Source organism: Salmo salar, unplaced genomic scaffold (genome assembly GCF_905237065.1).
Source record: "Salmo salar unplaced genomic scaffold, Ssal_v3.1, whole genome shotgun sequence".
Classification (NCBI taxonomy): Eukaryota; Metazoa; Chordata; class Actinopteri; order Salmoniformes; family Salmonidae; genus Salmo; species Salmo salar.
The window spans coordinates 124,777-149,000 of NW_025550451.1; the positions used below are offsets into that span (position 1 = coordinate 124,777).

Here is a 24,224-nt window from a genome sequence, read left to right on the forward strand (position 1 = left end):
GCTAATAGGTACATTTCCATTGCGTGCCAATAGACAGCCTAGAGGCTGGCTAGCATTGTTTAAGATGGAACGGTGATTGTTCCTTGCTATGGGTCAACTCTTTAACCAGCATTGGTTAATATAGACTCACTACAGTAATGGTCCAGGTTATAAAGTGACTCACTACAGTAATGGTCCAGGTTATAAAGTGACTCACTACAGTAATGGTCCAGGTTATAAAGTGACTCACTACAGTAATGGTCCAGGTTATAAAGTGACTCACTACAGTAATGGTCCAGGTTATAAAGTGACTCACTACAGTAATGGTCCAGGTTATAAAGTGACTCACTACAGTAATGGTCCAGGTTATAAAGTGACTCACTACAGTAATGGTGCAGGTTATAAAGTGACTCACTACAGTAATGGTCCAGGTTATAAAGTGACTCACTACAGTAATGGTCCAGGTTATAAAGTGACTCACTACAGTAATGGTCCAGGTTATAAAGTGACTCACTACAGTAATGGTCCAGGTTATAAAGTGACTCACTACAGTAATGGTCCAGGTTATAAAGTGACTCACTACAGTAATGGTCCAGGTTATAAAGTGACTCACTACAGTAATGGTCCAGGTTATAAAGTGACTCACTACAGTAATGGTCCAGGTTATAAAGTGACTCACTACAGTAATGGTCCAGGTTATAAAGTGACTCACTACAGTAATGGTCCAGGTTATAAAGTGACTCACTACAGTAATGGTCCAGGTTATAAAGTGACTCAGTGACTCAGTACTGTAATGGTCCAGGTTACAAAGTGACTCAGTGACTCACTACTGTAATGGTCCAGGTTATAAAGTGACTCAGTGACTCACTACCGTAATGGTCCAGGTTACATAGTGACTCAGTGACTCACTACTGTAATGGTCCAGGTTACATAGTGACTCAGTGACTCAGTACAGTAATGGTCCAGGTTACACAGTGACTCAGTGACTCAGTACAGTAATGGTCCAGGTTACACAGTGACTCAGTGACTCAGTACAGTAATGGTCCAGGTTACAAAGTGACTCAGTGACTCATGTGGACTCCCGAGTGGCGCAGCTGTCAAAGGCACTGCATCTCAGTGCAAGAGGTGTGACTACAGTCCTTGGTTCGAATCCAGGCAGTATCACATCCGGCTGTGATTGGGAGTCCCATGGAGCGGCGCACAGTTGGCCCAGCGTCGTCCGGGTTTGGCCCGGGGGGTAGGCCGCCATTGTAATGTTCTAGGCTTCATCTCAGCTTCTCTTTCTGGTGTGTGTGTGTGTGTGTGTGCTTGTCCGTGTGTGTATACTTGATGAGACAGGGTGTAATCTATCTTTTCTCCCCTTGGATATATAACGGAGAGGAGAGGTTAGAGAGGAGAGGAGGGGAGAAGAGAGGAGAGGAGAGGAGAGGAGAGACGAGACGAGAAGAGGGGAGACGAGAGGAGGGGAGAGGAGAAGAGAAGAGAGGAGAGAGGAGAAGAGAGAGAGAGACGCAGCCAAATCATGAGAAAACAAAAATAGAATTACTTGACACAGAGCAAACTAGAATGCTATTTGGCCCTAAACAGAGAGTACTGACCCAAACTTAAGGAAATATGTACAGACTCAGTGAGCGTAGCCTTGCTATTGAGAAAGGCCGCTGTAGGCAGACCTGGCTCTCAAGAGAAGACAGGCTGTGTGCAACACTGCCCACAAAATGAGGTGGAAACTGAGCTGCACTTCCTAACTTCCTGCCAAATGTATGACCATATTAGAGACACATATTTCCCTCAGATTACACAGATCCACAAAGAATTAGAAATCAAACCCAATTTTGTTAAACTCCCATATCTACTGGGTGAAATACCACAGTGTTTCATCACAGCAGCAAGATGTGTGACCTGTTGCCACAAGAAAAGGTCAACCAGTGAAGAACAAACACCATTGTAAATACAACCCATATTTATGTTGATTTATTTTCCCTTTTGTACTTTAACTATTTGCACATCGTTACAACACTGTATATAGACATAATATGACATTTGAAATGTCTTTATTCTTCTGGAAGTTCTGTGAGTGTAAATGTTTACTGTTCATTTGTATTGTTTATTTCACTTTTTGTTTATTATCTACCTCACTTGCTTTGACAATGTTAACATATGTTTCCCATGTCAATAAAGACCCTTGAATTGAAATTGAATTGTGAGGAGGAAGGGGTGGAGAGAGAGAGAGAGAGAGAGAGAGAGAGAGAGAGAGAGAGAGAGAGAGAGAGAGATCATGTTTAGTTTGGGGTTGTAACTCTGTTTTTTTAGAGAGAGAGAACAAGGTCAGAGACACGGAGGGAGATCATTTTACCTCCTCCCCTCCTCCCCTCCTCCCCTCCTCCACATTCCCACTTTCCCTTCCTCCCTGAAGACATCTGATCACTCTATTACTGATATCCCCCTCCCTCCCTCCCTCTCTCTCTCTCCCCCTCCCCTCTCTATCACTACCCTCCCCTCCTCTCTCTATCACTCCCCCTCCCTCCCTCTCTCTCTTTCACTCCCCCTCCCCTCTCTATCACTACCCTCCCCTCCTCTCTCTCTCACTCCCCCTCCCTCCCTCTCTCTCACTCCCCCTCCCCTCTCTATCACTACCCTCCCCTCCTCTCTCTCTCACTCCCCCCTCCCTCCCTCTCTCTCTTTCACTCCCCCTCCCCTCTCTATCACTCCCCCTCCCTCCCTCTCTCTCTATCACTCCCCCCTCCCTCCCTCCCTCTCTCTCACTCCCCCTCCTCTCTCTATCACTACCCTCCCCTCCTCTCTCTATCACTCCCCCTCCCTGCCTCCCTCTCCCTCTCTCTCTCCCCCTCCCCTCTCTATCACTACCCTCCCCTCCTCTCTCTATCACTCCCCCCCTCCCTGCCTCCCTCCCTCTCTCTCACTCCCCCCTCCCCTCTCTATCACTCCCCCCTCCCTCCCTCTCTCTCTCTCTCTCTCTCCCTCCCCCTCTCTATCACTACCCTCCCCTCCTCTCTCTATCACTCCCCCTCCCCTCTCTATCACTCCCCCCTCCTCTCTCTATCACTACCCTCCCCTCCTCTCTCTATCACTCCCCCCTCCCTGCCTCCCTCTCCCTCTCTCTCTCCCCTCCCCTCTCTATCACTACCCTCCCCTCCTCTCTCTATCACTCCCCCTCCCTGCCTCCCTCCCTCTCTCTCACTCCCCCTCCCTATCACTCCCCCCTCCCTCCCTCTCTCTCTCTCTCTCTCTCTCCCTCCCCTCTCTATCACTACCCTCCCCTCCTCTCTCTATCACTCCCCCCCTCCCCTCTCTATCACTCCCCCCTCCCTCTCTCTCTCTCTCTCCCTCCCCCTCCCTCTCTCTCTGTCTCTGTCTCTCTCTGTCTCTCTCTGTCTCTCTCTGTCTCTCTCTCTCTCTCTCTCTCTCTCTCTCTCTCTCTCTCTCTCTCTCTCTCTCTCTCTCTCTCTCTCTCTCTCTCTCTCTCTCTCTCTCTCTCTCTCTCTCTCTATTCTCTCTCTCTATTCTCTCTCTCTCTCTATTCTCTCTCTCTCTCTCTATTCTCTTTCTCTCCTGTCTCTCTCTCTCTCCATCTCTCTCTCTCTATTCTCTTTCTCTCTCTCTATTCTCTTTCTCTCCTGTCTCTCTCTCTCTCTCTCTTTCACAAATAGTTTCCATGGCCTTCTGTCTTTTATGAAAGCAAATCTATTCTCTTTTTCCCCGCCGACGTTGTTACCTTGACAACCCATCTCCGTCTCAGAGTGGCTCTGAGGACAGTCTTGGTTGTCTGTGCCCATCACTGATCTATTTGATGCTACCTGTCCCAGACCTGCTGTCCCAGACCTGCTGGAACCCTGACCTGTTCACCGGACGTGCTACCTGTCCCAGACCTGTTGTCCCAGACCTGCTGGAACCCTGACCTGTTCACCGGACGTGCTACCTGTCCCAGACCTGCTGTTTTCAACTCTCTAGAGACAGCAGGAGCGGTAGAGATACTCTCAAAGATCGGCTATGAAAAAGCCAACTGACACTTACTCTTGTGTTACTGACTTGTTGCACCCTCGACAACTACTATGATTATTATTATTTGACAATGCTGGTCATCTATGAACATTTGATCATCTTGGCCATGTGCTGTTATAATCTCCACCCGGCACAGCCAGTAGAGGACTGGCCACCCCTCATAGCCTGGTTCCTCTCTAGGTTTCTTCCTAGGTTCTGGCCTTTCTAGGGAGTTTTTCCTAGCCACCGTGCTTCTACACCTGCATTGCTTGCTGTTTGGGGGGTTTTAGGCTGGGTTTCTGTACAGCACTTTGAGATATCAGCTGATGTACGAAGGGCTTTATAAATACATTTGATTTGATTTGATTTTGATTTGATCTACTTCTCTCTCCCCCCTCATCTCTATCTTTCTCTTCGTTCAATTCAAAGGGCTTTAGGGAAAGAGGGGAATACCTAGTCAAACCAAACCAATGCACTTGCTAATAAACTCGCTCACCGAATCAGCGTATACATCAATGTTATTGTCTGAGGCTATCCGGAATATATCCCAGTCCACGTGATCAAGCGTAGGGAATCCGATTGGTCAGACCAGCATTGTATTGGCCGTGAACACGGCTGTTTCCTGTTTTAGTTCCTGTCTACAGGCAAAATGGAGTCGTGGTCAGATTTACCGAAGGCAGGGCGGGGGAGGGTTTTGTACGCATCGCGGAAGTTCGAGTAGCAGTGATCCAGAATGCTACCAGCTCGAGTCGCGTATTCGATATGCTGATAGAATTTAGAAAGTTTTGTTCTCAGATTAGCTTTGTTTAAATCCCCAGCTACAATAAATGCAGCCTCAGGATACGTGGTTTCCAGTTTACAGGGAAGTTATTTCCGTCGAGGTGTCTGCTTTACACGACTGAGACTATAATCTAAGAGAATTCTCTTGGAAGATAATTCGGTCGGCATTTGATTGTAAGGAATTCTAGGTCAGGTGAACAAAAGAACTTGAGTTCCTGATTATTGTTGTGATTACACCATGAGTCGTTAATCATAAGGCATACACGCTGCCGCCCTTCTTCTTACCAGAGAGATGTTTGTTTCTGTCGGCGCGATGTGTGAAGAAACCGGGTTGGCTGTACCGACTCTGACAACATATCCCGAGTGAGTCATGTTTCCGTGAAACAGAGAATGTTACAATCGCTGATGTCTCTCTGGAAGGCAACTCGTGCCCTAATTTCGTCCACCTTGTTATCTAGAGATTGGGACATTGGCGAGTAATATGCTCGGGAGCGGTGGATCGTGTGCTCGCCTTCTGAGTCTGACCAGTAGGCCGCTCCGTCTGCCTCTCCTGCAGCGACTGCGTTGTTTTGGGTCGGGCCTCTGGGATAAGATCCCATGTCCAGGGTGTAGGTCAGAACGAAGGATCCGCTTCGAGAAAGACGTATTCCTGGTCGTAATGTTGGTAAGTTGACATCGCTTTTATATCCAATAGTTCTTCCCGGCTGTACGTATTAACACTTGAGATTTTCTGGGCTAACAATGTAAGAGATAATACATTAAAAAAAAAACAAAGCACTGCATAGTTTGCTAAGGACCTGAAGCGAGGCGATCATTTCTGTCGGCGCCAAAGCGAGCGAAATTAACAAGAAACAAAACTGAGGAGAACAAAACAAATGGCAGGAAGTGATGCAATGATGTCATCAAGGCAAAGGGTGGCTACTTTGAATAATATATATTTTGATTTGTTTAACACTTTTTTTGGGGTGGGGGGGGGGAGGGTTACTACATGATTCCATGTGTGTTATTTTTTCATAGTTTTTGATGTCTTCACTATTATTCTACAATGTAGAAAATAGTAAAAATAAAGAAAAACTCCTTGAATGAGTTGGTTGTGTCCAAACTTTTTGACTGGTCCTGTGTGTTGAAGAGCATCGGGCTGAAGTGGCATCCCTGTCTCACCCCACAGTCCTGAGAAAATACATCTGGGTGGTTTCTTTTTGCCAATTTTAACTTTTAACACTGTGTGGCATGTGTTTTTTTTTTTGTTGTTGCCCCCAAAACCACATTCCATCATTTTGTATAGCAGGCCATCATGCCAAATTGAGAGAGTCTCTCTCTCTCTCTCGGGAGCGGCTGACGGAACAGAAGCTGTAGTGTAGCTGGCAGCAGGCAGTCGGTCGGTAACGGAAAGCGGCACAGATAATATCAGTTTGTCTCACGCGTGCCCGCTGTTAAACACTTGACGTGTCTCTCTTCGCTGCTCTCATCTGGGAGAGAAAGAGAGGAGAGGACAGAGAATGAGGAGAGAGAGAGTGCAGGAAGGGAGGAATGGTGAATGAGAGGAGTAGACGGAGGAGGAAGAGAGACGATTATTCCCGGCTGGTTGCCTCTGTTCTAGTGACGAGAGAGAGAGAGAGAGAGAGAGAGAGGGAGAGAGAGAGAGAGAGAGTAGACAGCCCGATATACATGCGGATTTACCTTCCTCCAACACGGCTCCAGACCAGTGGCTCACCTTCGCTCAACCTGCCCGCCCGGCAGCTCCCTCATCCCGGCTAGAGGTAAAACATAGACTCGCTACTCTGGCTGAGCTTGTTGTTGTTGTTGTTGTTGTTGTTGTTGTGAAAGCACTGAGGATGAAACAGATGTTTTTTTTTAAAACCTTTAGTGAATTTACTTGCGGAAAAGCGAGGAAGACTCTCTCTCTTTCCTTCTTCCTTTCCTCACTCTCTCTCCCTTCTCCTCTTCTATCTCTCATTGTTTTTCTTTACAAGGGAGCTGCGTGTGTGTTGGAATGTCTATTTGCTAATTTGATCACGTCGGATCCTTGGTGTTTCTATCCCGTTCTTCCGATGTCGTTAATATCATTCAGCGTGATTAACATGACATGTTGTAAGGTATTTATAGTTTTCACTGTAAACAGAAAACGATCATTTTGTTTGACATTTAACCGGTCAATCTGAGATGTGATTCATTTAGTTTCTATGGAAACACAATTCATTTCTTGTTGTTTTTGTCGCTCGTAACCATGACAACCATGAGAATGTTGTTGTTGACTAACAGACAGACAGGTTTAATACAACAATCCGCTATGACAGACAAGACAGACAGACAGACAGACAGACAGACAGACAGACAGACAGACAGACAGACAGACAGATAGAGACAGACAGACAGACAGATAGAGACGGAGGGACAGACAGATAGACAGACAGACAGTAACCAGTTGTGATTATGTTAGGCTATGGGTAGTTAGTAGTTTAGTAACCAGTTGTGATTATGTTAGGCTATGGGTAGTTAGTAGTTTAGTAACCAGTTGTGATTATGTTAGGCTATGGGTAGTTAGTAGTTTAGTAACCAGTTGTGATTATGTTAGGCTACGGGTAGTTAATAGTTTAGTAACCAGTTGTGATTATGTTAGGCTACGGGTAGTTAGTAGTTTAGTAACCAGTTGTGATTATGTTAGGCTACGGGTAGTTAGTAGTTTAGTAACCAGTTGTGATTATGTAAGGCTACGGGTAGTTAGTAGTTTAGTAACCAGTTGTGATTATGTTAGGCTACGGGTAGTTAGTAGTTTCATAACCAGTTGTGATTATGTAAGGCTACGGGTAGTTAGTAGTTTCATAACCAGTTGTGATTATGTTAGGCTACGGGTAGATAGTAGTTTAGTAACCAGTTGTGATTATGTTAGGCTACGGGTAGTTAATAGTTTAGTAACCAGTTGTGATTATGTTAGGCTACGGGTAGTTAGTAGTTTAGTAACCAGTTGTGATTATGTTAGGCTACGGGTAGTTAGTAGTTTCATAACCAGTTGTGATTATGTTAGGCTATGGGTAGTTAGTAGTTTCATAACCAGTTGTGATTATGTTAGGCTATGGGTAGTTAGTAGTTTCATAACCAGTTGTGATTATGTTAGGCTACGGGTAGTTAGTAGTTTAGTAACCAGTTGTGATTATGTAAGGCTACGGGTAGTTTAGTAACCAGTTGTGATTATGTTAGGCTATGGGTAGTTAGTAGTTTAGTAACCAGTTGTGAGATGGAGGGATGGAGGGATGGAGAGATGGAGAGATGAGAGATGGAGGGATGGAGGGAGTGATGGAGGGATAGAGAGATGGAGGGATGGAGGGAGGAGAGATGGAGGGATGGAGGGATGGAGGGATGGAGAGATGAAGGGATGGAGGGATGGAGAGATGGAGGGATGGAGAGATGGAGGGATGGAGGGATGGAGGGATGGGGGGGATGGGGGGATGGAGGGATGGAGGGATGGAGGGATGGAGGGATGGAAGGATGGAGGGAATAAGTGATGGAGGGATGGAGGGATGGAGGGATGGAGAGATGGAGAGATGGAAGGATGGAAGGATGGAGGGAATAAGTGATGGAGGGATGGAAGGATGGAGGGAATAAGTGATGGAGGGATGGAAGGATGGAGGGATGGAGTGATGGAGGGAAGGAGGGATGAGAGATGGAGGGATGGAGGGATGGAAGGATGAAGGATGGAGGGAATAAGTGATGGAGGGATGGAGCGATGGAGGGATGGAGGGAAGGAGAGATGGAGGGATGGAGGGGATGGAGAGATGGAGAGATGGAGGGATGGAGAGATGGAGAGATGGAGAGATGGAGGGATGGAAGGATGGAAGGATGGAGGGAATAAGTGATGGAGGGATGGAGGGATGGAGAGATGGAGAGATGGAAGGATGGAGGGAATAAGTGATGGAGGGATGGAGGGATGGAAGGATGGAGGGATGGAGGGAAGGAGGGATGGAAGGATGGAGGGAATAAGTGATGGAGGGATGGAGGGATGGAGTGATGGAGGGAAGGAGGGATGAGAGATGGAGGGATGGAGGGATGGAGAGATGGAGGGGAGGGGAATAAGTGATGGAGGGATGAATGAATGAGGTATAGCACCTATGGTTTACAGCCTGCAGTACTGGTCTGGGTGTGTGTGTGTGTGTGTGTGTGTGTGTGTGTGATGAACCCTAAGGCTACAGGTTGTTTTCAGTCAGTCTGTCTTTACCAGCTGTTGCCTACGACTCCCTAGAAGACACTGACTAGAACACACACACACACACACACACACACACACACACACACACACAAAATCAATCAAATGTATTTTTATATAGCCCTTCGTACATCAGCTGATATCTCAAAGTGCTGTACAGAAACCCAGCCTAAAACCCCAAACAGCAAGCAAAGCATGTGAAAGAAGCACGGTGGCTAGGAAAAACTCCCTAGGAAAAACTCCCTAGAAAGGCCAAAAACCTAGGAGGAACCAGAGAGGAACCAGGCTATGAGGGGTGGCCAGTCCTCTTCTGGCTGTGCCGGGTGGATATTATAACAGAACATGGTCAAGATGTTAAAATGTTCATAAATGACCAGCATGGTCAAATAATAATAATCATAGTAGTTGTCGAGGGTGCAACAAGCACGTCCGGTGAACAGGTCAGGGTTCCATAGCCGCAGGCAGAACAGTTGAAACTGGAGCAGCAGCACGGCCAGGGGGACTGGGGACAGCAAGGAGTCATCATACCAGGTAGTCCTGAGGCATGGTTCTAGGGCTCAGGTCCTCCAAGAGAGAGAAAGAAAGAGAGAAAGAGAGAATTAGAGAGAGCATATTTAAATTCACACAGGACACCGGATAAGACAAGAGAAATACTCCAGATGTAACAGACTGACCCTAGCCCCCCGACACATAAACTACTGCAGCATAAATACTGGAGGCTGAGACAGGAGGGATCAGAAGACACTGGGGCCCCATCCGATGATACCCCCGGACAGGGCCAAACAGGCAGGATATAACCCCACCCACTTTGCCAAAGCACAGCCCCCACACCACTAGAGGGATGTCTCCAACCACCAACTTACCGTCCTAAGACAAGGCCGAGTATAGCCCACAACGATCTCCGCCATGGCACAACCCAAGGGGGGGCGCCAACCCAGACAGGAAGACCACGTCAGTGACTCAACCCACTCAAGTGACGCACCCCTCCCATGGACGGCATGGAAGAACACCAGTAAGCCAGTGACTCAGCCCCTGTAAAAGGGTTAGAGGCAGAGAATCCCAGTGGAAAGAGGGGAACCGGCAAGGCAGAGACAGCAAGGGCGGTTCGTTGCTCCAGCCTTTCCGTTCACCTTCACACTCCTGGGCCAGACTATGCTTAATCATAGGACCTACTGAAGAGATAAGTCTTCAGTAAAGACTTAAAGGTTGAGACTGAGTCTGCGTCTCTCACATTGGTAGGCAGACCATTCCATAAAAATGGAGCTCTATAGGAGAAAGCCCTACCTCCAGCCGTTTGCTTAGAAATTCTAGGGACAATTAGGAGGCCTGCGTCTTGTGACCGTAGCGTACGTGTAGGTATGTACGGCAGGACCAAATTGGAAAGATAGGTAGGAGCAAGCCCATGTAATGTAGGTTAGCAGTAAAACCTTGAAATCAGCCCTTGCCTTAACAGAAAGCCAGTGTAGGGAGGCTAGCACTGGAGTAATATGATCAAATTCTTTGGTTCTAGTCAGGATTCTAGCAGCCGTATTTAGCACTAACTGAAGTTTGTTTAGTGCTTTATCCGGGTAGCCGGAAAGTAGAGCATTGCAGTAGTCCAGCCTAGAAGTAACAAAAGCATGGATAAATTTTTCTGCGTCATTTTTGGACAGAAAGTTTCAGATTTTTGCAATGTTACGTAGATGGAAAAAAGCTGTCCTTGAAACAGTCTTGATATGTTCTTCAAAAGAGAGATCAGGGTCCAGAGTAACGCCGAGGTCCTTCACAGTTTTATTTGAGACGACTGTACAACCATCCAGATTAATTGTCAGATTTAACAGAAGATCTCTTTGTTTCTTGGGACCTAGAACAAGCATCTCTGTTTTGTCCGAGTTTAAAAGTAGAAAGTTTGCAGCCATCCACTTCTTTATGTCTGAAACACAGGCTTCTAGCGAGTGCAATTTTGGGGCTTCACCATGTTTCATTGAAATGTAAAGCTGTGTGTCGTCCGCATAGCAGTGAAATTTAACATTATGTTTTCGAATGACATCCCCAAGAGGTAAAATATATAGTGAAAACAATAGTGGTCCTAAAACGGAACCTTGAGGAACACCGAAATTTACAATTGATTTGTCAGAGGACAAACCATCCAAAGAGACAAACTGATATCTTTCAAACAGATAAGATCTAAACCAGGCCAGAACTTGTCCGTGTAGACCAATTTGGGTTTCCAATCTCTCCAAAAGAATGTGGTGATCGATGGTATCAAAAGCGGCACTAAGATCTAGGAGCACGATTAATTTCATCATTGTGTCAAGAGATATAGTACTAAAGCACTTTAGTATCTCCCTTGATCCTAGGTCCTGGCAGAGTTGTGCAGACTCAGGACAACGGAGCTTTGGAGGAATACGCAGATTTAAAGAGGAGTCTATAATTTGCTTTCTAATGATCATGATCTTTTCCTCAAAGAAGTTCATAAATTTATTACTGCTGAAGTGAAAGCCATCCTCCATTTGCGAAGGCTGCTTTTTAGTTAGCTTTGCGACAGTATCAAAAAGAAATTTCGGATTGTTCTTATTTTCCTCAATTAAGTTGGAAAAATAGGATGATCGAGCAGCAGTGAGGGCTCTTCGATACTGCACGGTACTGTCTTTCCAAGCTAGTCGGAAGACTTCCAGTTTGGTGTGGCGCCATTTCCGTTCCAATTTTCTGGAAGCTTGCTTCAGAGCTCGTGTATTTTCTGTATACCAGGGAGCTAGTTTCTTATGACAGATGTTTTTAATTTTTAGGGGTGCAACTGCATCTAGGGTATTGCGCAAGGTTAAATTGAGTTCCTCGGTTAGGTGGTTAACTGATTTTTTGTCCTCTGACGTCCTTGGGTAGGCAGAGGGAGTCTGAAGGGCATCAAGGAATCTTTGGGTTGTCTGAGAATTTATAGCACGACTTTTAATGCTCCTTGGTTGGGGTCTGAGCAGATTATTTGTTGCGATTGCAAATGCAATAAAATGGTGGTCCGATAATCCAGGATTTTGAGGAAAATATTAAGATCGACAACATTTATTCCATGGGACAAAACTAGGTCCAGAGTATGACTGTGGCAGTGAGTAGGTCCAGAGACATGTTGGACAAAACCCACTGAGTCGATGATGGCTCCGAAAGCCTTTTGGAGTGGGTCTGTGGACTTTTCCATGTGAATGTTAAAGTCACCAAAAATTAGAATATTATCTGCTATGACTACAAGATCCGATAGGAATTCAGGGAACTCGGTGAGGAACACTGTATACGGCCCAGGAGGCCTGTAAACAGTAGCTATAAAAAGTGAGTGAGTAGGCTGCATAGATTTCATGACTAGAAGCTCAAAAGACGAAAACGTCATTGTTTATTTTTTTGTAAATTGAAATTTGCTATCGTAAATGTTAGCAACACCTCCGCCTTTGCCGGATGCACGGGGGGTATGGTCACTAGTGTAACCAGGGGTGAGGCCTCATTTAACACAGTAAATTCATCAGGCTTAACGGGGAGAACGGGTTGAAAGTTTCTGCCGGCTGAATGAGCGACACAGGTTGAGCATTCCTACAGCGTTTCCCTCCAGAAGCCATGAGAAAGTTGTCCGGCTGCGGGGACCGTGCGAATGGGGTTTATACTAACGTTACTATCTGTACTTACTGGTGGCACAGACGCTGTTTCATCCTTTCCTACACTGAAATTACCCTCGCCTAACGTTCGCGTCTGAAGCTGGGCTTGCAGCAGGGCTATCCTCGCCGTAAGGCTGATCGTTCTCCTGTATATTATGAGAACAGCGACTGCAATCAGAAGGCATCATGTTAATGTTACTACTTAGCTTCGGCTGGTGGAGGTCCTGACGAACCACGTCCAGATAAAGCGTCCGGGGTGAAAAAGTTGAATGAGGGGAGAAAACACACACACACACACTACACACACACACTACACACACTACACACACTACACACACACACAACACACTACACACACTACACACACAACACACACACACACTACACACACACCACACTACACACACACCACACTACACACTACACACACACACACACACACCAGACGTGAGTCTAACCTCATGTTGTCTCGTTGCAGATCACAGCCAGGAGCTGCTCTGACGACGCCGTCTCTCCCCCGCTGTGTCCTTGGTTGTGATTGGTGGAGAGAGAGTTCATTCGGGCTGACCTTTCTGACCTTCTATCACCATGGTGACATGACAGTCCTCAGTGTTCCCCGCCACGTCCGTGTTACAATTCCTGCATAGAGACGTACACACACACAAACACACACACACACACACACACACACACACACACACACACCCATCCACACACCCTTCAGGAAGTGATGTCGTTAGCGGTGCACGTCCGTCGCCACCTGCGGCGATTCCTCCTCCTCCTCGCCTCCGGCTCTCTGCTAGGCTCCGCCTACTTCCTATTCTCTCACTCCGCCCCCACCCTACAGCTTAACCAATCAAGAGAGCACGCTGCTGTGGCCTGTTCCCTGCCCTTTCCGACTCCCTACAGATCCCCCAACACACACACCGACACACACCCTGATAAACACCCCAACACACACCCTGATAAACACCCCAACACACACCCTGATAAACACACCAACACACACCGTGATAAACACCCCAACACACACACCGACACACACCCTGATAAACACACCAACACACACACCAACACACACACCGACACACACCCTGATAAACACCCCAACACACACCCTGATAAACACACCAACACACACACCGACACACACCCTGATAAACACCCCAACACACACCCTGATAAACACCCCAACACACACCCTGATAAACACCCCAACACACACACCGACACACACCCCAACACACACCCTTCTAAACACCCCAACACACACACCGACACACACCCCAACACACACCCTTCTAAACACCCCAACACACACCCTGATAAACACCCCAACACACACCCTGATAAACACCCCGACACACACACCGACACACACCCTGATAAACACCCCAACACACACCCCAACACACACCCTGATAAACACCCCGACACACACACCGACACACACCCTGATAAACACCCCAACACACACCCCAACACACACCCCAACACACACCCTTCTAAACACCCCGACACACACCCCAACACACACCCCAACACACACACCAACACACACCCTGATAAACACCCCAACACACACACCAACACACACCCTGATAAACACCGCAACACACACCCCGACGCCCACCCCCTCCACCCAGTAGACCCCGACGCCCACCCCCTCCCCTCAGTAGACCCCGACGCCCACCCCTCCCCTCAGTAGACCCCGACGCCCACCCCCTCCCCTCAGTAGACCCCGACGCCCACCCCTCCCCTCAGTAGACCCCGACGCCCACCCCTCCCCTCAGTAGACCCCGACGCCCACCCCTCCCCTCAGTAGACCCCGACGCCCACCCCTCCCCTCAGTAGACCCCGACGCTCACCCCTCCACCCAGTAGACCCCGACGCCCACCCCTCCCTCAGTAGACCCCGACGCCCACCCCTCCCCTCAGTAGACCCCGACGCCCACCCCTCCCCTCAGTAGACCCCGACGCCCACCCCTCCCCTCAGTAGACCCCGACGCCCACCCCTCCCCTCAGTAGACCCCGACGCCCACCCCTCCCCTCAGTAGACCCGGTAGTATTGGTTCTAGTAGAATCACAGTACAGCCAGTTAGGACAGGACATCGTCACCATCCTGGAGTCAGCCAGGTACCCCTTCACCACAGAGATCACCCCGGGGAAGGGGGACCTGCCTCTCCTCACTGACAAGGTTAATATTATTATTATTATTATTATTATTATTATTATTATTATTAGGTTAATATTGTTATTATTATTATTATTATTATTATTATTATTATTAGGTTAATATTGTTATTATTATTATTATTAGGTTAATATTATTATTATTATTATTATTATTATTATTATTATTATTATTATTATTATTAGGTTAATATTATTATTATTATTATTATTATTATTATTATTATTATTATTATTAGGTTAATATTATTATTATTATGTTAATATTGTTATTATTATTATTATTATTATTATTATTATTATTATTATTATTATTATTATTATTATTATGTTAATATTGTTATTATTATTATTATTATTATTATTATTATTATTATTATTAGGTTAAATATTATTATTATTATTATTATTATTATTATTATTATTATTATTATTATTATTTTTATTAGGTTAATATTGTTATTATTATTATTATTATTATTATTATTATTATTAGGTTAATATTATTATTATTATTATTATTATTATTATTATTATTATTATTAGATTATTATTATTATTATTATTATGTTAATATTGTTATTATTATTATTATTATTATTATTATTAGGTTAATATTGTTATTATTATTATTATTATTATTATTATTATTTTTATTATTTTTATTAGGTTAAATTATTATTATTATTATTATTATTATTATTATTATTATTATTATTATTATGTTAATATTGTTATTATTATTATTATTATTATTATTATTATTATTATTTTATTAGGTTAATATTGTTATTATTATTATTATTATTATTATTATTATTATTATTATTATTATTATTAGGTTAATATTGTTATTATTATTATTATTATTATTATTAGGTTAATATTGTTATTATTATTATTATTATTATTATTATTATTATTATTATTATTATTATTTTTATTAGGTTAATATTGTTATTATTATTATTATTATTATTATTATTATTATTATTATTATTATTATTATTGTTATTATTGTTAATATTATTATTATTATTATTATTATTAGGTTAATATTGTTATTATTATTGTTAATATTAATATTATTATTATTATTGTTATTATTATTATTATTATTATTATTATTATTATTGTTGTTGTTATGGGGAAGGGAGACCTGTCTCCCCTCCCTGACAAGGTTAATATTATTATTATTATTATTGTTGTTGTTGTTATTATTATTGTTGTTGTTATGGTGACCCTGTTCCTGGAGATCTACTAAGGTCTCAGTCTGAGGATTCTCGTAACCAATAGGAACGAAGCAGGAAATCAGAGTCGACTGATTGGAGGAAAATATTCCCCAACGTTGCCGTGGTTACGTGACAACAGGTAACGAGCTGTTTTACGTTGTTCTGTTTTTTTTTCCCCAAAGGGGCGTGGTCGCTACATCCTGGTCATCTACGAGAGCCTGTTGAAGTACGCCCACACTGACTCCTGGAACAGACAGCTGTTACACCAGGTACAGACACACTGACTCCTGGTACAGACAGCTGTTACACCAGGTACAGACACACTGACTCCTGGTACAGACAGCTGTTACACCAGGTACAGACACACTGACTCCTGGAACAGACAGCTGGTACACCAGGTACAGACACACTGACTCCTGGAACAGACAGCTGGTACACCAGGTACAGACACACTGACTCCTGGTACAGACAGCTGGTACACCAGGTACAGACACACTGACTCCTGGTACAGACAGCTGTTACACCAGGTACAGACACACTGACTCCTGGACCAGACAGCTGGTACACCAGGTACAGACACACTGACTCCTGGTACAGACAGCTGGTACACCAGGTACAGACACACTGACTCCTGGTACAGACAGCTGGTACACCAGGTACAGACACACTGACTCCTGGACAAGAAAGCTGGTACACCAGGTACAGACACACTGACTCCTGGTACAGACAGCTGTTACACTAAGTACAGACACACTGACTCCTGGTACAGACAGCTGGTACACCAGGTACAGACACACTGACTCCTGGAACAGACAGCTGTTACACCAGGTACAGACACACTGACTCCTGGACCAGACAGCTGGTACACCAGGTACAGACACACTGACTGCTGGTCCAGACAGCTGTTACACCAGGTACAGACACACTGACTCCTGGTACAGACAGCTGGTACATACACACTGAGTCCTGGTACAGACAGCTGGTACACCAGGTACAGACACACTGACTCCTGGTACAGACAGCTGTTACACCAGGTACAGACACACTGACTCCTGGACCAGACAGCTGGTACACCAGGTACAGACACACTGACTCCTGGACCAGACAGCTGGTACACCAGGTACAGACACACTGACTCCTGGTACAGACAGCTGGTACACCAGGTACAGACACACTGAGTCCTGGTACAGACAGCTGTTACACCAGGTACAGACACACTGACTCCTGGAACAGACAGCTGGTACACCAGGTAAAGACACACTGACTCCTGGTACAGACAGCTGGTACACCAGGTACAGACACACTGACTCCTGGTACAGACAGCTGGTACACCAGGTACAGACACACTGAGTCCTGGACCAGACAGCTGGTACACCAGGTACAGACACACTGACTCCTGGTACAGACAGCTGTTACACCAGGTACAGACACACTGACTCCTGGTACAGACAGCTGGTACACCAGGAACAGACACACTGACTCCTGGTACAGACAGCTGTTACACCAGGTACAGACACACTGACTCCTGGTACAGACAGCTGGTACAGACACACTGACTCCTGGTACAGACAGCTGGTACACCAGGTACAGACACACTGACTCTTGGAACAGACAGCTGGTACACCAGGTACAGACACACTGACTCCTGGTACAGACAGCTGGTACACCAGGTACAGACACACTGACTCCTGGACAGACAGCTGGTACACCAGGTACAGACACACTGACTCCTGGACAGACAGCTGGTACACCAGGTACAGACACACTGACTCCTGGTATAGACAGCTGGTACAGACACACTGACTACTGGTACAGACAGCTGGAACACCAGGTACAGACACACTGACTCCTGGTACAGACAGCTGGTACACCAGGTACAGACACACTGAGTCCTGGTACAGACAGCTGTTACACCAGGTACAGACACACTGACTCCTGGAACAGACAGCTGGTACACCAGGTAAAGACACACTGACTCCTGGTACAGACAGCTGGTACACCAGGTACAGACACACTGACTCCTGGTACAGACAGCTGGTACACCAGGTACAGACACACTGAGTCCTGGACCAGACTGCTGGTACACCAGGTACAGACACACTGACTCCTGGTACAGACAGCTGTTACACCAGGTACAGACACACTGACTCCTGGTACAGACAGCTGGTACACCAGGAACAGACACACTGACTCCTGGTACAGACAGCTGTTACACCAGGTACAGACACACTGACTCCTGGTACAGACAGCTGGTACAGACTCACTGACTCCTGGTACAGACAGCTGGTACACCAGGTACAGACACACTGACTCCTGGACAGACAGCTGGTACACCAGGTACAGACACACTGACTCCTGGACAGACAGCTGGTACACCAGGTACAGACACACTGACTCCTGGTACAGACAGCTGGTACAGACACACTGACTACTGGTACAGACAGCTGGAACACCAGGTACAGACACACTGACTCCTGGAACAGACAGCTGGTACACCAGGTACAGACACACTGACTCCTGGTACAGACAGCTGGTACACCAGGTACAGACACACTGACTCCTGGTACAGACAGCTGGTACACCAGGTACAGACACACTGACTCCTGGAACAGACAGCTGTTACACCAGGTACAGACACACTGACTCCTGGAACAGACAGCTGGTACACCAGGTACAGACACACTGACTCCTGGTACAGACAGCTGGTACACCAGGTACAGACACACTGACTCCTGGTACAGACAGCTGGTACAGACACACTGACTCCTGGAACAGACAGCTGGTACACCAGGTACAGACACACTCTCTCCTGGTACAGACAGCTGGTACACCAGGGACAGACACACTGACTCCTGGACAGACAGCTGGTACAGACACACTGACTCCTGGTACAGACAGCTGGTACAGACACACTGACTCCTGGTACAGACAGCTGGTACACCAGGTACAGACACACTGACTCCTGGTACAGACAGCTGGTACACCAGGTACAGACACACTGACTCCTGGAACAGACAGCTGGTACACCAGGTACAGACACACTGACTCCTGGTACAGACAGCTGTTACACCAGGTACAGACACACTGACTCCTGGAACAGACAGCTGGTACACCAGGTACAGACACACTGTCTCCTGGAACAGACAGCTGGTACACCAGGTACAGACACACTGTCTCCTGGTACAGACAGCTGGTACACCAGGTACAGACACACTGACTCCTGGACCAGACAGCTGTTACACCAGGTACAGACACACTGACTCCTAGAACAGACAGCTGGTACAGACACACTGACTCCTGGTACAGACAGCTGGTACAGACACACTGACTCCTGGTACAGACAGCTGGTACACCAGGTACAGACACACTGACTCCTAGAACAGACAACTACTTGTCAATTTCATGGAATCGGAGTGACGCTGAGACTCACTTTGTCACTTTAAAAGGTTAAAACCATTGTTTTGAAACAAAACGTACCTTTTTATACGCAGAAGTCTACTTTTAACAATTAGCCAATGAACATTTGACAAAAATACATTTAGTTGAGGAACAGCGCAGATGTAAAATGTGGTAACAGAATGACAGTAAAATGTGGTACCAGAACGACAGTAAAATGTGGTACCAGAACGACAGTAAAATCCGGTACCAGAACGACAGTAAAATCCGGTACCAGAACGACAGTAAAATCCGGTACCAGAACGACAGTAAAATCCGGTACCAGAACGACAGTAAAATCCGGTACCATAACGACAGTAAAATCCGGTACCAGAACGACAGTAAAATCTGGTACCAGAACGACAGTAAAATCTGGTACCATAACGACAGTAAAATCTGGTAACATAACGACAGTAAAATCTGGTACCAGAACGACAGTAAAATCTGGTACCAGAACGACAGTAAAATCTGGTACCAGAACGACAGTAAAATCTGGTACCATAACGACAGTAAAATCTGGTAACATAACGACAGTAAAATCTGGTACCATAACGACAGTAAAATCTGGTACCATAACGACAGTAAAATCTGGTACCATAACGACAGTAAAATCTGGTACCAGAACGACAGTAAAATCTGGTACCAGAACGACAGTAAAATCTGGTAACAGAACGACAGTAAAATCTGGTACCAGAACGACAGTAAAATCTGGTACCAGAACGACAGTAAAATCTGGTACCATAACGACAGTAAAATCTGGTACCATAACGACAGTAAAATCTGGTACCATAACGACAGTAAAATCTGGTACCATAACGACATTAAAATCTGGTACCAGAACGACAGTAAAATCTGGTACCAGAACGACAGTAAAATCTGGTACCAGAACGACAGTAAAATCTGGTACCATAACGACAGTAAAATCTGGTACCATAACGACAGTAAAATCTGGTACCATAACGACAGTAAAATCTGGTAACAGAACGACAGTAAAATCTGGTAACAGAACGACAGTAAAATCTGTTAACATAACGACAGTAAAATCTGGTAACATAACGACAGTAAAATCTGGTAACATAACGACAGTAAAATCTGGTAACATAACGACAGTAAAATCTGGTAACATAACGACAGTGAAATCTGGTACCATAACGACAGTAAAATCTGGTACCAGAACGACAGTAAAATCTGGTACCAGAACGACAGTAAAATCTGGTAACATAACGACAGTAAAATCTGGTAACATAACGACAGTAAAATCTGGTAACATAACGACAGTAAAATCTGGTAACATAACGACAGTAAAATCTGGTAACATAACGACAGTAAAATCTGGTACCAGAACGACAGTAAAATCTGGTACCAGAACGACAGTAAAATCTGGTACCAGAACGACAGTAAAATCTGGTAACAGAACGACAGTAAAATCTGGTAACAGAACGACAGTATAATCTGGTAACAGAACGACAGTATAATCTGGTAACATAACGACAGTAAAATCTCCGCCACGTTTTGCCGAAAAAAACTTCAATATCCGCTCCGAATGAAGATAAAATCACAACTGGGTGTCGTCTATGACGTGTGTTTATCAATTAGTAATTGATTAAGCAACATTGTAATTAGTTAAAACTCTAATTTGGTAGGTCTACCTTCAGTTGTTACTTCTGTCAACTTTCATCTTCCTCCCTCATGAGGGAGAGAAATGTAATTATAAATAATCTTAAAGAGGGTTTACGGGTAACAGAGTAACTGTAACGGGCGTCGTAAGGATTGGACCAAGGTGCAGCGGGAACGTTTATACTCATCTTCTTTATTACATTTAAAAGAAGGAAAAACAAACCGAATCGCATAAACAACGAACGACACTAAACAGGAAGCAACTACCCACAAACCCCCGCAGAAAAAATAAATAAAAAACACCCCTCTTAAATAAAACCTTCAATTAGAAGCAACGAGGAGCAGCTGCTTCCAATTGAAGGTCCAACCCCCCCATTAACTAAACATAGAAGGAGAAAACTAGACTGAACATAGAAAATAAACTAACCTAGAACATAGACCAAAAACCCCGGAACACTCTAAACAAATACCCCTCTCTTACATAATAACATAACCCAACAAACCCCGAACCACATAAAACAAATACCCCTCTCTTACATAATAACATAACCCAACAAACCCCGAACCACATAAAACAAACGCCCTCTCTTACATAATAACATAACCCAACAAACCCCGAACCACATAAAACAAATACCCCTCTCTTACATAATAACATAACCCAACAAACCCCGAACCACATAAAACAAACGCCCCTCTCTTACATAATAACATAACCCAACAAACCCCGAACCACATAAAACAAACGCCCCCCTGCCACGTCCTGACCAAACTACAATACCCAATAACCCCTTTACAGGTCAGGACGTGACAATAACAGGACACTAGGCAATATTTGATACTTTTAGAAGGAAAATATTTCCATAAAAATGAAATATAAATGTTGATATTAGTTGGCAGGGGACCTTTACTTCAACATTATTGTGTTTTGATGGATTTCTAAGAGCTTTTTAATACTTTTTTTTTCCTGCTAGATGTTTTCTGAGACCCGTTTTTCCATCTGTTTGACCAGAAATCAAAGCCTTATTCCTTATTTTTTTAGGATGGAAAATGGTTGACAAACATATCTATGCCTTCATTTCCTCATAATCTAAACTCTTATCTTTCATTTGACTCCAAAGTGTATTTGCTCTTTTAATAAACTTCACACGTCGGTCCTTTTTTTTTTTTACAGCGACACGGCTCACTTCTCTTCTGACAGGCCTAATTTACACTTGACCACGAGGTCGCCTCGAAGAAAAAGGTTTAATACCGAACGTCCACACATCTCTGCGTCTATGCGGGACACTGTTTCATGGGGAAAAAGGAAGTGGAAGGTGGAAGTGACTTAGTAAGAACGTCAAGGTGAACTAGTACATTCCAGAATGTTATGGCGAAGCTCATTTTTGTACGGATTTACTTTTTTTGTTGTGTATTGACACTCGCTTCCGTTTGCCGTCCGTTACCGTCTCAAACTGTCAGCTAACGTTAGCCATGAACATTCACTAACATCGGACACAAAATACACATTGAAATGTATCGTCTGGTTGTCAGCTATCGTTCGCTAACGTTCGTCTGGTTGTCAGCTAACGTTCGCTAACGTTCGTCTGGTTGTCAGCTGACGTTCGCTAACGTTCGTCTGGTTGTCAGCTAACGTTCGCTAACGTTCGTCTGGTTGTCAGCTAACGTTCGCTAACGTTCGTCTGGTTGTCAGCTAACGTTCGTCTGGTTGTCAGCTAACGTTCGCTAACATTCGTCAGGTTCTCAGCTAACGTTCGCTAACGTTCGTCTGGTTGTCAGCTGACGCTTGCCAAATTTTGTCCCTTGTTGTCCCCCAGTACTGTCTCCGTTACCGAGTCGGCATCATCACCTTCCATAGAGCCAATCAGAACTCTCCGCCCCTGCTGAATCTCCGGGGTCTACCCCTGCTGCTACGGACAAATCAGGCGCTCCGAGACGCCTCTGTGATGTCACGTTCGCCCCTCCTCCACCTGACGCGGGCCGTTACGGACCGTGGACCTCTCCCTGGCGACGACTGGACCACGTTCACCTCCAACCACTCCTCCTACCAGGCTGTTGTCCAGGCGCGGCCCAGGGAGGGAGGCCCCGGAGTGGGCAGCGGAGATAATCCAGTCCCTGGTTTCAGTCGGGGCCTACAGGATACGGTGGTGCTGGATGTGGGGCTGTTTGACGGGGTTCAGAGGGTCGTCTTCGGACACGGCCTGGGCTACTGGCTACACAGGCTCCTATTGGTGGACGCTATCACTTACCTCACGGACAGGAAGTTGTCGTTGGGGTTGGAGCGTCACATCCTGGTGGATATAGACGACATTTTTGTCGGGAAGGAAGGAACACGCATGAACACAAAGGATGTTAAGGTAGGAGGAAACGGGGGGGCTTCCATGAACACCAAGGATGTTAAGGTAGGAGGAAACGGGGTGGGGCTCCATGAACACCACGGGTGTTAAGGTAGGAGGAAACGGGGGGGCTTCCATGAACACCAAGGATGTTAGGTAGGAGGAAACGGGGTGGGCCTCCATGAACACCAAGGATGTTAAGGTAGGAGGAAACGGGGGGAAACCTCCATGAACACCAAGGATGTTAAGGTAGGAGGAAACGGGGGGGCTTCCATGAACACCAAGGATGTTAGGTAGGAGGAAACGGGGTGGGCCTCCATGAACACCAAGGATGTTAAGGTGGGAGGAAACGGGGTGGGGCTCCATGAACACCACGGGTGTTAAGGTAGGAGGAAACGGGGGGGCTTCCATGAACACCAAGGATGTTAAGGTAGGAGGAAACGGGGTGGGGCTCCATGAACACCAAGGATGTTAGGTAGGAGGAAACGGGGTGGGGCTCCATGAACACCAAGGATGTTAAGGTAGGAGGAAACGGGGTGGGGCTCCATGAACACCACGGGTGTTAAGGTAGGAGGAAACGGGGTGGGGCTTCCATGAACACCAAGGATGTTACGGAAGGAGGAAACGGGGTGTGTGTGTGTGTGTGTGTGTGTGTGTGTGTGTGTGTGTGTGTGTGTGTGTGTGTGTGTGTGTGTGTGTGTGTGTGTGTGTGTGTGTGTGTGTGTGTGTGACAGGGGAGAGTTGTGTTGCTCTGCAGTAATGTGTCTGAGATTAGACCAGGGCCTTCTGCTTGGCTCACTGCAGTAACGCTGACACACAGCCTACACTCTGGGGAGAAA

General features: G+C 45.6%; 1 protein-coding gene across 1 annotated transcript in view; it reads left to right on the top strand.

The window, feature by feature from the left end:
• Window positions 1-14,577: 14,577 nt before the first annotated feature.
• Window positions 14,578-24,224, top strand: part of LOC123723862 (bifunctional heparan sulfate N-deacetylase/N-sulfotransferase 4) — a gene marked incomplete at both ends in the record, with an annotated part of 29,050 nt that continues 19,403 nt past the window's right edge. The window contains 3 exons of the mRNA XM_045713813.1: window positions 14,578-14,769; window positions 16,180-16,266; window positions 22,867-23,406. Of these exons, the coding sequence (XP_045569769.1) occupies window positions 14,578-14,769; window positions 16,180-16,266; window positions 22,867-23,406 (819 nt within the window). The remainder of the gene's footprint in view (window positions 14,770-16,179; window positions 16,267-22,866; window positions 23,407-24,224) is intronic.